At 32.6% G+C, this 14445-nt stretch overlaps 1 protein-coding gene across 3 annotated transcripts in view; it reads right to left on the bottom strand.

Annotated features, from left to right (window-relative positions):
* acyp2 (acylphosphatase 2, muscle type) overlaps window positions 1-14445 on the bottom strand; it is an 86511-nt gene that overhangs the window by 31694 nt on the left and 40372 nt on the right. Inside the window, exons 1-2 of one of the 3 annotated variants that reach the window (XM_049465448.1) lie at window positions 9638-9950; window positions 8582-8636 (exon numbers count right to left, since the gene is read on the bottom strand). The exons of the other annotated variants lie outside the window; for them this stretch is intronic. Of the exons in view, the coding sequence (XP_049321405.1) occupies window positions 8582-8636; window positions 9638-9687 (105 nt within the window). The 5' untranslated portion in view covers window positions 9688-9950. Of the gene's footprint in view, window positions 1-8581; window positions 8637-9637; window positions 9951-14445 lie in introns of those variants that run through there. 3 annotated transcript variants of the gene reach the window in all.

Below are 14445 nucleotides of genomic sequence, written 5' to 3'. Positions count from 1 at the left end.
AAAAGTAGTATATACAATACCAGTGAAGCGTTTGGACACCTTCACCTTCTCATTCAATGATTTTCTTTATTTCTAAATGTAATTTATTTTCTACATTGTATATTAATATTAAAGACTTTAAAACAAATAAGGGACACATATTAAATTATGCAGTAAACAGTAAAAAAAGTGTTTGTCCTCCACCTGACCAATCCCCTAATCTAAACCTGATGAACTGAGATGGTGATTTGCGGTGATTTAGGATGAGCTGGAGCTTCACAGCATGAAAGAAAAGCAATATTGTTCAGCACCTCCATGAACTCCTTCAAGACACTGAGAAAACTATTCCAGAATCTAAAGTATAAAACATATTCTGATTTGTTTAACACTTTTTGTTGACAGAACAATTTGACATTTATTACCGTATAGCTTTAATATAGTCTACAATATTAAATTTACACTGTAAAAAAATCATGAAAAGAAAGAAAACACATTAAATGAGAAAAGTTGTGTCCAGAAATTTGATTGGTACTGTAAATATATAAAAGTGAATACATTACAAACACAATAATCAGACAAAACATTAAATTCATCTGTCTACTAGGGTATAGATTCTTCCCATCTTGCCAAAACAGCTTTGACCCAACGAGGCACCGACTCCACAAAACCCACTGTTAAATTCGGCACCAAAACATTAGAAGGAAATCCTTCCAGCTGACAAATGACTGACTTTCACAATTGAAATGAGGTTGAAATAATGTCAATTGTATTTTCAATGTTAATTTTTTTTTAACGTTAAATGGTTGTTAAAAAAAGCTTACAAAAATATTTAAAAATCAACATTACACTTATGATTTTATTAGCATTCTTATATTTTAATGACAAGACAAAACTGCTTTAAATATGAACATTTTAATGTTAAAAATAGAAAACAACAAACTAGAAAGTGACATTTGCGAACAATTGTGTTATCATACTAAATCAATTACATCATGAAAATGTTTTGTTTTAGCAAGAAAAAGTTTCCGAGTTTACCATATGTTGTTTATTTACAAGGAAGGAGGTAATGTGAATGTAATCTATAGTTTTCTAAATGTTGAAAAGATAGAGGATGAAATAATGTAGTGATGTCAACATTGATTCATCTTTCACTAAATTAATTCACTGTTGATTCTGTTAAAGAGCTCTAAATGCTGGATGGGGTAAATTGTGAGGTGAATCAGAGCACCCTGGTCCTGGACCCATGACCCTGTCTCAGGTTTACTCTTTGTCCTTTCATTAAGTGCTTTGGTAAATTCTGACTACTGCGTGCCAGGAACACCCCGAAAAGAGTCTCAGATTTCCACGCTTTCCTGTTTTTCTGCTTCCAACTCCAGAACTGACTGTTCACTTGCTGTTCAATATAGTATGTATTTCCACCCCTTGACAGTGGAATGGAAACAGATAATTAATGTTTTTTGCTTCACCTCAACTCAGTGGTTTTAACGTTATGAATCATCTGTGGATTTAAACAATAAGAGGAATGAGGAGTGTTTTAAGATTAGTCCTAAAAAAGATCTTTTCACACTACCAAAAAAGGTGATTTTACCCACGTTACCCAGCGAAACCTAATCAGAAAAGGCCTTTGATCTTGAGCCTAAAAAATCACTAAAATCTGGTTTAGTTGAAAGGTTTGTACTTTTTCTAAATATCAGTAAATCTGACATTTAAGAAGAAATTCTCTGTTTTTCTGAAATACTTTCTACTCTCCTGAAGACTGATGGTGGATTGGGGATAGATTTGTTTAGGAAGTTTAGGTATTATTATTAAAAATAAACACAAAAAACTAAATTGCTCATTAATAATGTTTTTACAAGATACTGCAGGAGACCATGTGCTGCCGTGTAGGGGTGGGGGATACGGCCCTAAAATAATATCCTGATATTTCATGATATTGTCGCGATAATGATCTTTTGACGATATGACAAAACACTGAATAAAAAAAATATTTAAAGAATACACTACTGCAACAAAATCAAAATTATTTTTTATTATTGCATACAATATGATATGACACATCCCTTACTGAGATACAAGAATTTGATCAGATTTGTAACAGAAGTGAATGATCCAGAATGTCATGATACTAATAATGCACTCCCTTCAAATATCTTCATATATCCAGGATTAAAGTAAAATAAATGATACTGTACAGATATAATCTAGAATCTAGTAGATATATAATGGAAAATGAGAGCAGTGGGAATTTTTCTTTTGCTAAAAACAGTTTACAGCCACTGGAAACAGATAATTAATGATAATTGCTTCACCTCACATCAGTGGTTTTAATGTTATGATTTATCTGTGAATTTAAACACATAACAATAAGAGCTGAGGAGTGGTTCAAGATCAGTCCATAAAAAGTGAAATAAGTAAAAATTCCAAAAATTCTGCAACAGAAAAGAATCCCTGAAGCAGATCCTGCTGACCTCCCCCCTGTCCTGTTCCATTAGTAAACCTGGCAGCGCTTCAGTCACTGCTAGCCTGTGGGACTCCTGAAGAATGAGAAGGAGAAGGAGAAGTAGAAGATGATGGCCTCTTGGAAACACCTCCGCTGGAAAAGGATTAGAAAGGAGCTTGGGATGTAATGGTCCATTTTTAACCCTCACACATTGGGGTTAACCTCCAAATCTCTTTTGGTACACAAGCTCCCAGCCCAGCGCATGCGCAGTGCGGTGCTCAGTTTTACCTTAAAGGACCTCGCTCTCTTTACAATCGCTGTCACGCAATCTTTCATTATGACTGATACAATTACACAGGGTCTGTAACAACGAATATCAGCCGGTTTATATATATTTTCTCCGAAGAAGTCTGTACTCATTTTAACCCTTTGAGGCACGGAGGTCACTGTAAGAAACCTCTTCCCTTCTTTCAGATTTTTCCAAAACTTTCCAGCTTTTCCAGTCAACTGTGTTTAGTGCACAGTGTTTACTCAGAGAAACCAATTCAGGGGTTAAGAGAAGATTTTCAAAGAGCTTGCTTTCTTATAAAGACTGGACTGATGTATTGTTTTGGTTAAGTATCTAAAATATTTTATTATATGTAAAATCAATTTGCACTGTGACTAATCTATCTACAAGGATCAGCTGGAAATATATTTATTTATTTTATTACCTTGCAGTTGTGTTTTTAAAAGGAAACCTTAACTTTTATAAAACTTTTTTTTGAGCAGCCCAGTTGGGGTTTTACTATTAGAATTAATTATAAAAAAACACACACAAAAAATCTAAATTGACCATTAAATAATTATTTTTTTTTAATCTACAAGATCCAGCAGAAAACAGAACATGCTACCATGTTCAGAATTTTCTAATTAATTCACAGTTCCTACATGGTTCAAGGTTCCTACATGGTTGTTGGCTCATATGTATGGTTTAACTATTTAACATCTGCTCAGTCTTTTAATAGAGACTAAATCTTATTGAAGAAGCTGCTGAACAACAAAATCCATTAGAAATTGTCTGTCAGTAGTTCTCCACACAAGTTAATCATTTTTGGTGGTATGATGTTCAAAGGTATGCATATTGTTTTCAGCGCATTATAGTTTCAGAGGATTTCATGCATTCATCAACATGCACTTTTATTATGATACGTGTGCATTTGTATATATGGCTTTCACTGCTTTTATCACTAAGTATCATCTCAATTTATTCAATAGAATTGTATATTTGAAGATCTCCATGGTCTTTAAAAAAAAGTCAATAGTTTTTATTATTAAACTAAAATTCCTAATTTTGTTTTTATATTTCATTGCTTTTTTATTGGTGAGGACATTAAAGGCATAAAGAACAACACATAATTGATATAGAATGATTGTTTATAGGGAGGTTCTGTAGACCTCATACAAATGTACACATTATTTACAGTCAACTAAAAGACGTTTGTTTCGCCAAATTGTTTCCCTTAAGCATTTCCTCCAAAAAAACTATACTGGTACCTTTATTTTTTGCACTAAACATGATCTGTATATTCATTTTTTTATACTTTACATTTTTTATGTCTTAAAAATGAAGAAGTTCCAAAACGTTCTTTGATTGACGTAACAAAAGAACCGAAGAACCATTTTTGTTTCCATAAAAAAAAACTTATATGTAAAAGAACCTTTACACTGACCTCATAAAACCATTAAAAAAGGGTCAATCATATATGCATCTCTTTAACAAACATGATTATTTAATATTCCTTTATAACCTCTTTATTTAATTATTCTCCACACAGCTCTGCTGAAGCTCTCAGTGGTCAGTTTTAGGACGCGGCCGGTGAAAAGAAGGCTGGACAAGAACATCCCGCACTCGACTTTAAAGCAAGACAAAAGGATCTTCTACTTAATAGGAGAACAGGAAGCTCAGGGTAAGAACACTTTATTTAAAGCTGCTTTATTTATTACTGTTTATTAAAATGTTAAAGACTGTTCATTAAAAAAACAGAACTACGTTTGCCTGTCTATGAACTGTATGATTTATACTGATTTTATAAATATATAAATAAATAATTAAACCTTAAATAGCAAATACTGTAAAGCAATTATTTTAGATTTCAATATTTATCTAATTCTTATTTTTGATAATGCTTGTAATTTTTACAATACAACATTTATTCAATTCAATATAGTGTTTTTTTTTTTTAACACAATTGTTTATTTATATACTTCTACCAATTTGAACCAGGATTTGTTCTGGTAACAAAACATAACGTTACCCGTATAATATTAGTAATATAAACAAAATCACAATGCACTTTTTATGAAGATACATTTATTAAGATAATTACATATTCTGTCATTAATGTAAAGAATAAATCATTGAAATGTTTTATTTTAAAGAAAAAAATATATATACACATTTAAAGCTCATAGTGGTTTCCTAGATAGCAATATAAATCTGAAATGTATTAAAAAAATTATTAGAAGATTCTCACATACTCCTTATTAGCTGCTTACTGCTGGTTAAAATTTTCAGCCAATTAAATTCCCATTCATTTAAAATAGTTTAGATATTAATGAAAGGCAAAATTCATAAAATATAAATAAGTAAAGTACAAAAAAATTACAGTTTAGAAATATACACATCATTTTCATGTCAAGCTAAATGGACCAATAGAAATGCTCAGAAATGCTTGGAATAAAACTTCTATTGACAGTCATGAACGGATTTTCTTTCTCCCATAAAGTTGGCACCTTTCAGGTTTATTGATAATATACATATATATAAAATGAGAAATAATATAATTAAAGTATGTTTTACTCGAGTAAGTGACAGCCGTCAGTGTAAGCAACACAATACAGCTAATGAAGTGAGGTGTGGTCATCCATCCCACCCAATATTAGAAACAGGTGGATTTGTCCCCCCCAAAAATGACATTGTTTCGCTCAGCTCAGCAGTACTATTAATGAGGAGACAGACCGGACCAATCACGGAGCCGGTTCAGGAATTAAGTTCCGCCTCTCAGGAGAAACAGCCAATCAGCTTGCTGTTTTTGCAGCGTGCGGAGGTGTCAGTGTGTTTGTGGGGGGAGGGGGGGAAAGCCCCTCCCTCGCTGTGAGATTGGTGCAGCTGATTTTAAGATCTGGATATACGGGGATTTTTATTTCTAAAAGAAAGGTAATGGTATCTAATCATGTAAACTGTGATGATATGTTTCTGATAGCTGGTTAAAAATACATGTCTCTGAATCGGCACACAGATTAAACCCACTGTGATTAATAAACTCTAGCTGTATAGTCAGTTAGCTTAACTTTGGAATTAGCTAGATTGGGAGTCAAGGTTAAAGAAAAAAAAACTGTATATGTAATGTTCAACTTGACCTGTACCTGATCAGCTAATCACTGTTTCATTTTCAAACTGTGTTTATTAATTTAGGATTACAGGACTTACTGTGAGCTATAATGAACGAAAATTAATTTAGCTAACTAGTTATCTAGAAGCTGGATGTAGGGGATAGCTAGAATTTAGTACAACACTGGGTAATGTTGGTAGTTTAAAGCAGTTTCTTAATCCTGATCACTGCCCCAAAATTGTGTTTTCCATCAGATTGAACTGATCATCTTATAAACAGTCCTTTACTGAGTTTACCTGTTAAAATCCTTTAGCCCCCTATGGAGACTAAATTAATCATTATGTATATCAGCAGTGTATTAAACACATCATACCACCACTTACTTTACTACCTAATATGTTATATTATTTTAAATATTAGGTGATAACTGATCAGTTTTTGTGATGTGTATACTATTCAGACATTGCATGCATATTTGTTTTCTAACAACACTAACTGTAACGTGGAGTAACATGTTTAGGTTGTAAAGTCACCTTTTCTTGGATGTTAACTTATAATAAAAAAAAAAAAAAAAAGATTATTTGTGATAAAAAATAGTTCCACAAATGTTGTTCTAGGAAACTATTGGGTGGGCTTTGGTTCATATTAGCAAATGTGTCCCCCCCCCCCCCAATATCAAGCCCGCTCCTACGCCCTTGGGTGTGGTTATAAACTTTTTATGTTCTGTTAAAAACATTTGATATATTTGATATAATAATAAGTCAGTAATAATAATAAGTTCCCACAGGAGACTGAGATTTCTAACCAGTTTCATTCAGTGGGGGATTTCACAGACGTCCACTCCCTCTGTCAGTCTTATTACACAAACTGATAAATGACCTTAATGCCAAACATCAGCTCTATTCAGAGAGACGCTCAGCTACAGATTCAGCACTGCAACAAATACCTTCCACTTTATTCACGGAAAATGATGCAATCAGAAATGTTCTGACTTGTAAAAGCGTGTGATTGTGTGGAATAACAGGGCTGTAGATTAGCTGGAAAAATACATACTGGTATGTTTTTCTCCTGAAAGGACATTGATTATATATCGAGGTTATCTTCCAAATGTTATATTACTTCTTCATTCTGAATATGTTAATTATGCTATAATTAAACTGTGTAAAATTAGTTTGTTTAAATATTGATGAAATTATGATATTGATTGATCAACAATTGTAAAACACTATTCTGTGGCAGTATGACTATACTTGTTTGTTTCTATTTGTTGTTTGTACGGGTGTGCCATATCGTATTGTAAACAATACTATCGCAAAAAAATTTTAATATCGTGAACGATATTATATCCTGAAATATGGTGCCATATCACCCACCCATAATTATCACATCAGGGTACAATTTTTTTTTTTGCGTTTTTTAGCAAAAGAGAAAAACAAAAATTCACACTGTTCTTATGTGCCATTATATATATATATCTACTAGAGACAGATTAGATCTATCCGTTATCATTTATTTTACTTTAATCCTGGATATATGGAGATATTTGGAGTGCATTATTAGTATTATTAGTATCATGATATTCTGGATCTGGATTGACTTTTGTTACAAATCTAATAAAATTCTTGTATTTTTTTAATATCTCAGGTAGAGGTGTACCATATCATATCATATGCAATAATTTGTTGTAGCAGTGTATTCTTGACATATTTTTTTTATTCAGTGTTTTGTCTTATCGCCAAGAGTATCGTTATCGTGGAAATACCATAAAATATCGTAATATTACTTTAGAGCCAAATCACCCACCTCTAGTTGTTTGTGTGTTTTTGTATATGAGCTTCATAAGCTTTATGATTGTTTTATTGTTAAATTATATCATTAGTAAACACTAGTAAAACTGGTGAAAGTTAAAAAGATATGCTAGAACATTTATATATTAATCTTTATTAAGTTTGAATGATGAACTGCATGAACTCCCTGTATAGTGAAATGAGTTCATCATACTGCAAAGTAGTTTAAAATATTCTGGTTCTCTCTCTCTCTTTCTCCCTCTCTTTCTCTTTTCAGTGAATTCTCTCTCTCTCTTTTTCTCTCTCTTCAGTGTTAAAGAATCTGCATTAAGCCTTCTTTTGTTCCCTTGTCCCAAATCTTTCCAAATATTTCTAAATATTCCTTTTGTTTAGTTGCTCCCTTTGTTGGCCTGGATGCCACAGACTCAAAAACAATCTGAACACACTGCTGAGACGGTTCCGGCTCACTGATCGCGCTGGACCATTCCTTTTCTCCATTTTACTAGTTAAAAACAGGAAATACTGGTTGTTGGTCTTAAATCATTTTAGAATTTTATATAGGCATGTCACGATAACTATTTTTGTGAGGATGATATATTTTGTGAGATATAATTGCAATAAACGATATTATTTTCATGTTAAGACAACGTTAAAATGTTTTATGCTTCTAAAATAATAAGTCAATAGCAACAAAATATGGTTACATAGGTTTCAAGAGTAATGAACTTTACATGTTTTTAATAAATTATATTTTTTTATATCCTTAAAACAATAAAATAAATAGAACGTAATCAATGTTTTTAAACAAACAAAGTCACACTAATGTGATCTTCTCGCTGAATACAACCTAGACTCTAAATGACAAGAATGACTGTGTTCAATTCTATATATTATACAATTATATAAGTCAATTACATAATTATTATGACCTATATACTATCTTATATAAATAAAATAATCAAATAATATAAAACCTGTGTTTTCAAACAAAGTTGACTTACTTGCTCATTGACATAATGGGTCCTTCCTTGATCAGTCAGTTTATTGAGGCTGTGTCTATATATCGTACAAAAAGGCGACAATATAATTATTGTGACAGGCCTGCTTTTATATATATTTAAAAAGAACGTGAAAAGGCATTTTTTACCAGTATTCTTATCTTCCCTTTATATGCTGTTAATCTGCCAGCTGAATTATATTAGTACAATGTATATTAAACAAAAAAAAAACAGTAACTGTGCTTAAAAAAAAAAAAATATTCACTTCATTTTACATTTCTTTCTACATTCCGTACATTTTATTTACTAGGGTACAGTGTACATCTCTAACGCACATATAATCAGTGGTAAAATATTATTTACTGTAGGACGAAGTATGACAATATCTATATTAGCAAAGTGATACATTTTGAAACATTTGGCAAATTTGGCAAAATTGGCAAATGATACTAAAAAAAACTGAGAACTGGTAAACTGAAACATTTGGTTTTAAGCTTAGTTCTATTTTCTTTTTCATAAATGTAAGAAATTTTGCTAAATTAAAATGTGGCCAAGAGTGGGGTGAAACGGTTGGTTTCCTTCTATTTGCTTCTGAACTCTATTAATGATCATTAAGATCAATGTGTATATTGTTAACTATTGTAAATATTTGTTCAAATTGTTCAATAATTTGTTCAAAATGTTAATTATATTTGTTGACGAAGTGTTTACTTTAATTTTCTACCATTCTGGTTTTGATTCTTTTATTATGCACAGAGTAATTTCTTTGAGAAATATCGTTTACTCTGTGATTAATCTTACAATAAGCTTTAAATTCTAGGGGTTTCTTGGGGACAGGGCGTCTTACACGGACTGAACTGCCAATTTTTTAATATACCTGTTATTAAAAAAGATTCAAACGCCAGAAGCAATTGATTCTTTGGACATTCCTTATCTCACATTACATCACAGTGATGCATTAGTAGAGCTGGTTTAACTCATGAGTGACTTATATACATTGATGTATGATCTAATCTAAAGTGATTAACAGACAGAATAAAACAAAAAAACTAAACTTGCCGAATCTCGTGCTCAGGTCTGGGTGTACAAGCGCAGTGCGGCCTGGCCATGGCGGAGTTGACTCTCCACTGAGAGGCTGTTTGTAACAAAGGCCCGTGCTCCCTCCTGGCGTGCTCGACGGCTTGTGAACTAATCGGCGTAACGATGAGGGCCGTCTCGGCCTCTCCGAAGTTCCAGTGCCAGAGAGGGGTTTGGGCGTGCACAGAAACAGGGGTGAGGAGGTTAAGCAAACACTTGTAATCCCGTGACGGTGGAGGGAAGCCGGCACCGCTCGTGGCCCGCTCAGAGCGTTTCAGGCCATCGCCACTGGACGCGGCACGGCTAACAGCTAACAGCTCATGTGTGACAAATCACACTGATCAAAGAATAACAGTTTATTCTAGACATTTGCATTACGGATGTAAAGCTGTGAGCAGCGAGGCGAGACCCTCGAAATTAGGCATGCCGGACCAGCTTTAGCACACTAACGCCAGACACCAATTAATAATGCAGCAGGACTACCATTAACCCTTCATAATCAAATGATCATTAAGCATTTATATACAGACTGAGGGCTGTTCTGTGAGGGTTCTGTTTGTGGTACAGACTTGTAGTAGCTGTAAACTGTGAAATAATAATAATAATAAGCTTACCTTATTAATCAGTGCTTAATCAGTATAGCTGAATTTACTTTAAAAAGTACTTAATTATATATTAATTAGATGTAAAGTACTGCGCAAAAGTTTTAGTCACCTAAGCAAATTACACTAATCGATTTATCTCAGCAATATGAGTGTTTTTACCTGAAAAAAAAGCACCACATGTAATTTAAACAGATGCAAATAAACATAAAAACAGCAAAAAGTAACAAGAGTTTCTAATTTTTAACTAAGTATGTTATATCCTATGAGCCAAGCTGAAGAACAAAGACTAGTTCCAGATTTCTCCTGGATGCTCCTCAGCCAGCATGTGTATATTATGTTCAGTTCCGTCAGCAGCTCACCTGATTTAACATCAGTAAGATTTGATTCACCAAACCAGGTGTTGATATGATGAGAACTAGAAATAACTCTATTAAACTTGGATGGGGAGAGAATAGGAGATGTTTTAAGTGATGATAAAACAGTACTGCATTTTGCTGTTTGTATTTATTGTAAAGCTAAGTTAGTGTTTTACTGAGCTAATAAACACTTACTTCACAGATAAGAAGCTTTTTCTTTACTTAAAATTCCAACAGGTGCCTAAAACATTTGCTCAATACTGTACTTCTCAGTCAGTACAGGCTGCACAGAATTATTATCTCAAACAACTAAATCAAATACTTAAGCCACTCAAATTCACAATAAGGAGTAATAGCTTTTATTTAAAACAACCTTTTAAACTTAATGACTACAACATTGAGAGACACCATTTTTTTTCCAATGGTTTAACTCATGATATAACTTATATGAGTGACCACTGTGGTGTACAGTCAATATAAAGCTGCTCTCAAGTTATTAAGTATTTAAGTCTGCACTTAAATGAATAAACATAGTCATTTTATTACACCTGATTAAACATAAATGTAATTAGACTTGAATAAAGTTTACTATTTGACTATATAACATATATTGCATGTTACAGTGTATTACATTTTTTAGTAAAAGTTAGCAATGGTTACGAGAAGGAATGCAACAAATTAATTTTTCGTCCAAAACCAATAAAAAAATTTAAAAAAAGTAAACCTTTGACCAAGAGCCAACTACCGAATATTGAATGTGTTTTTCATATCTTTTCAAGTAATCTTGCATTAAATCGCCCAAATGTTTTTGGCTTGTTTTTTTATTGTTCGTCATTAAATAAATAATTTAGAATTTTTGCCATTTTCTGCAGGACATTTCTGTATGCATATTCCTAGTATTTTAAAAATCTTTTAAATGTCTCAATTTGGTCAAAGAATCAATTTACTCTTATAGTTAAAGCTTGTGTAGTAATAAGGAAACTTGTCAGTCTAAAACCTCACCCATATGTTACTTAAATTGATCAGCAGTCAAATCAGAATAAGAAAAAAAGGTAAAGTCATATAAATACTTTAATCAACATTGTAAAAGATTTTAACAATTAACATTAAGCTATTAAAATTAATTCTGAATGGAAGAAATCATAACATATGTTTTAATAAAAAAACTCACACTTGCAATATGTAATGTATTAGTGTGTGTATTAGTGTGTACTGTGTGTATTACCAAACTTTTTAATGTTGGTACTTTTGTGAATATTTGCTAAATTCTTTTTTTTTTAACAAAGGGTTAAACATGTTACTTCTTTTCTTTGCTTCTGATTATTTCAGTCGTATTATTATTGTGTATATGTATGTATAAAATAGCACATTTGTATAAATTTGTGTAGAAGTTGGTAAACATTGTTTGACAATATTCTCAAATATTTGCTTTACTTTTCCATTAAGAACATTTTCTGATTTATATTAACAACCTGCCAAATGTTTTATATCTAATGTAATGATTCTACAGACAACTAGTTATGTTATTTAAAAAAATACATTCAAATTACTACAAATAGTAGCAAAGTTAACAAGTCTATTTGTTACAATATAGAAGAGCTATTTATAATAATGTTACTGTTTGTTTTAAGTGTGAAATTGTAATGTTAAAATGTGACTTGTGTCAAATGTAGCAACTCCAAATCAGTCAAATACTTTGTAACATGTAGATTTATTTGCATTTGTTGTTCTCATTGAATATCTGGACCTTTTTTGCACATGTATTGGAAATTTCCCAAGTTATGCAACTTTTGAATAAAAGTATTTGTTGGCAATTTTGGGGACTCTAATTCCAGTGTACTTTTTAAGTGATTTTTCTTTTGAATGATGAATTTAGTTGTAACGTGAACTTATAGAATCTGGATTCCCGTATGTTTGGTGGTGGAATTATTGGTGGAATTACCCCTGCCAAAAATACTACTAAGGAAGCAAATTTAAAGGCTTGGGAAAATGCTACTGACAAGTTTGCTGGATAAATCTAATATACAGCTCTGGAAAAAAATAGATCCCTTTTGTTTCTGAGTCAGTTTTTCTGATTTTGCTATTTATAGGTTTATGTTTGAGAAAAATTAACATTGTTGTTTTATTCTAAAAAACAACAATAACATTTCTCCCAAAATCCAACTAAAAATATTGTCATTTAGAGAATTTATTTGCAGGAAATGAGAAATGGCTAAAATAACAAAAACAAATGAAGAGCTTTCAGACCTCAAATAATGCAAAGAAAACAAGTTCTTATTAACAAAGTTTTAAGAGTTTAGAAAATTAACATTTGGTGGAATAACCCTGGTTTTTAATCACAGTTTTCATGCATATTAGCATGTTCCCCTCCACCTGTCTTACACACTGCTTTTGGATAACTTTATGCCACTTCTGGTGCAAAAAATCAAGCAGGTCAGCTTGGTTTGATGGCTTGTGATCATCCATCTTCCTTGGATTATATTCCAGAGGTCTCATTTTTACCAGAGCTGTAGTATCACTGCACTGCATTATACAGTATATTGTGCTGTATGTTTTGCTGAAATTAAGAAAAAAAAAAGATCACAAAAACTTTTGTTGTTTTTTTTGCTGTGTTTTTTTTTTGTCAGGGTGAACAGAGGGAATGGGGTTAAATCCCAGTCGTCAGATGTTGGTCTCTTTCATGCTTTTTAACGGCAATTTGTTCGGACAGCCGTCCTTTCAGCAGGAAACAGCATGCATAATCACTTCCAATCAGGGCACCCTGTAGCTTGACACAAAAGCAGCTGAAGAAGACTCTCAGATATTAAAGAAGACGCGTGAGCATGAGCACGGCTGTATTATGGGCTGTGATATAAAGTTCTATTGTCTTTAACATGATGAGATTGTTAGCGTATGGAGAATGTGTGTATGGATGGAGGGGTGGACCACTCTATAGACTGAGCTCATCATCATTGTGACACAGCTGAACCCCAGTTTAAATATGCAGGAGGTTTTATACTGCTTTGATGGCTTCATTCAACCTTCCCATCAATAAAACAGTGAGCATTTTATCTGTTTGCAGTGCAGTGACTGCAGACAGCAGGGCATCACTGCTATACTGGACTGTGCTGCTGCTGGGTCAGCAAGTGATGGGTTTGCTGAATCCTGCATTAGTCAGCTAGAGGTTCAGTAAATACAAATATACTGGTACCAAATAAAATAAGACTACATTTATAAAGGGTTTATAAATGAAATGCCTTAAAAACCATTAATAATCAGTTAAAACACATACATAAAAAGGGCAACAATGAAAAGCTGTGGGTTCACTATTTGGTAAACACAAGGTCATTGTAATAACTGTGTTATAACTGTGTTATAACTGTGTTATAACTGAATGTTAATGATTTTTACAACCTAATTAGTTACCAATAATAAACTAATTGTAAACCATTTATAAACCCTTTACAAAGATAGTCTTATTTTAAAGTGGTACCAATATACCTTACCTATATCTGTTATTACTGCACACATCCATCCATCCATCCCTCCATCTGACCACACATCTGATCAGGGCTTTCAATATCTGTACTACTTCTATTCATTATTACTGCATCCTCTGTCTTATCTGTTCCTCCGTCCATCCATCTATCAACCCAACCAAATCTAACCATCCATACTCATATATTAAAAAGTCAAAGTCAAAGTCAAAGTGGTTTTTATTGTCATTTCAGCTATATACAGAGTACACAGTGAAACGAAACAACTTTCCTCCAAGGACCATGGTGCACATAAACACAGTGTAGACAGAACAATAGTGCAACAGTACAAAAGTGCAGACAGACAATACAAC

The sequence above is a fragment of the Astyanax mexicanus genome, chromosome 16 (assembly GCF_023375975.1).
Source record: "Astyanax mexicanus isolate ESR-SI-001 chromosome 16, AstMex3_surface, whole genome shotgun sequence".
In the NCBI taxonomy this organism is placed as follows: Eukaryota; Metazoa; Chordata; class Actinopteri; order Characiformes; family Acestrorhamphidae; genus Astyanax; species Astyanax mexicanus.
Note: the sequence above shows the minus strand (reverse complement) of the source record. Positions and strands in the feature narration are given on the sequence as shown.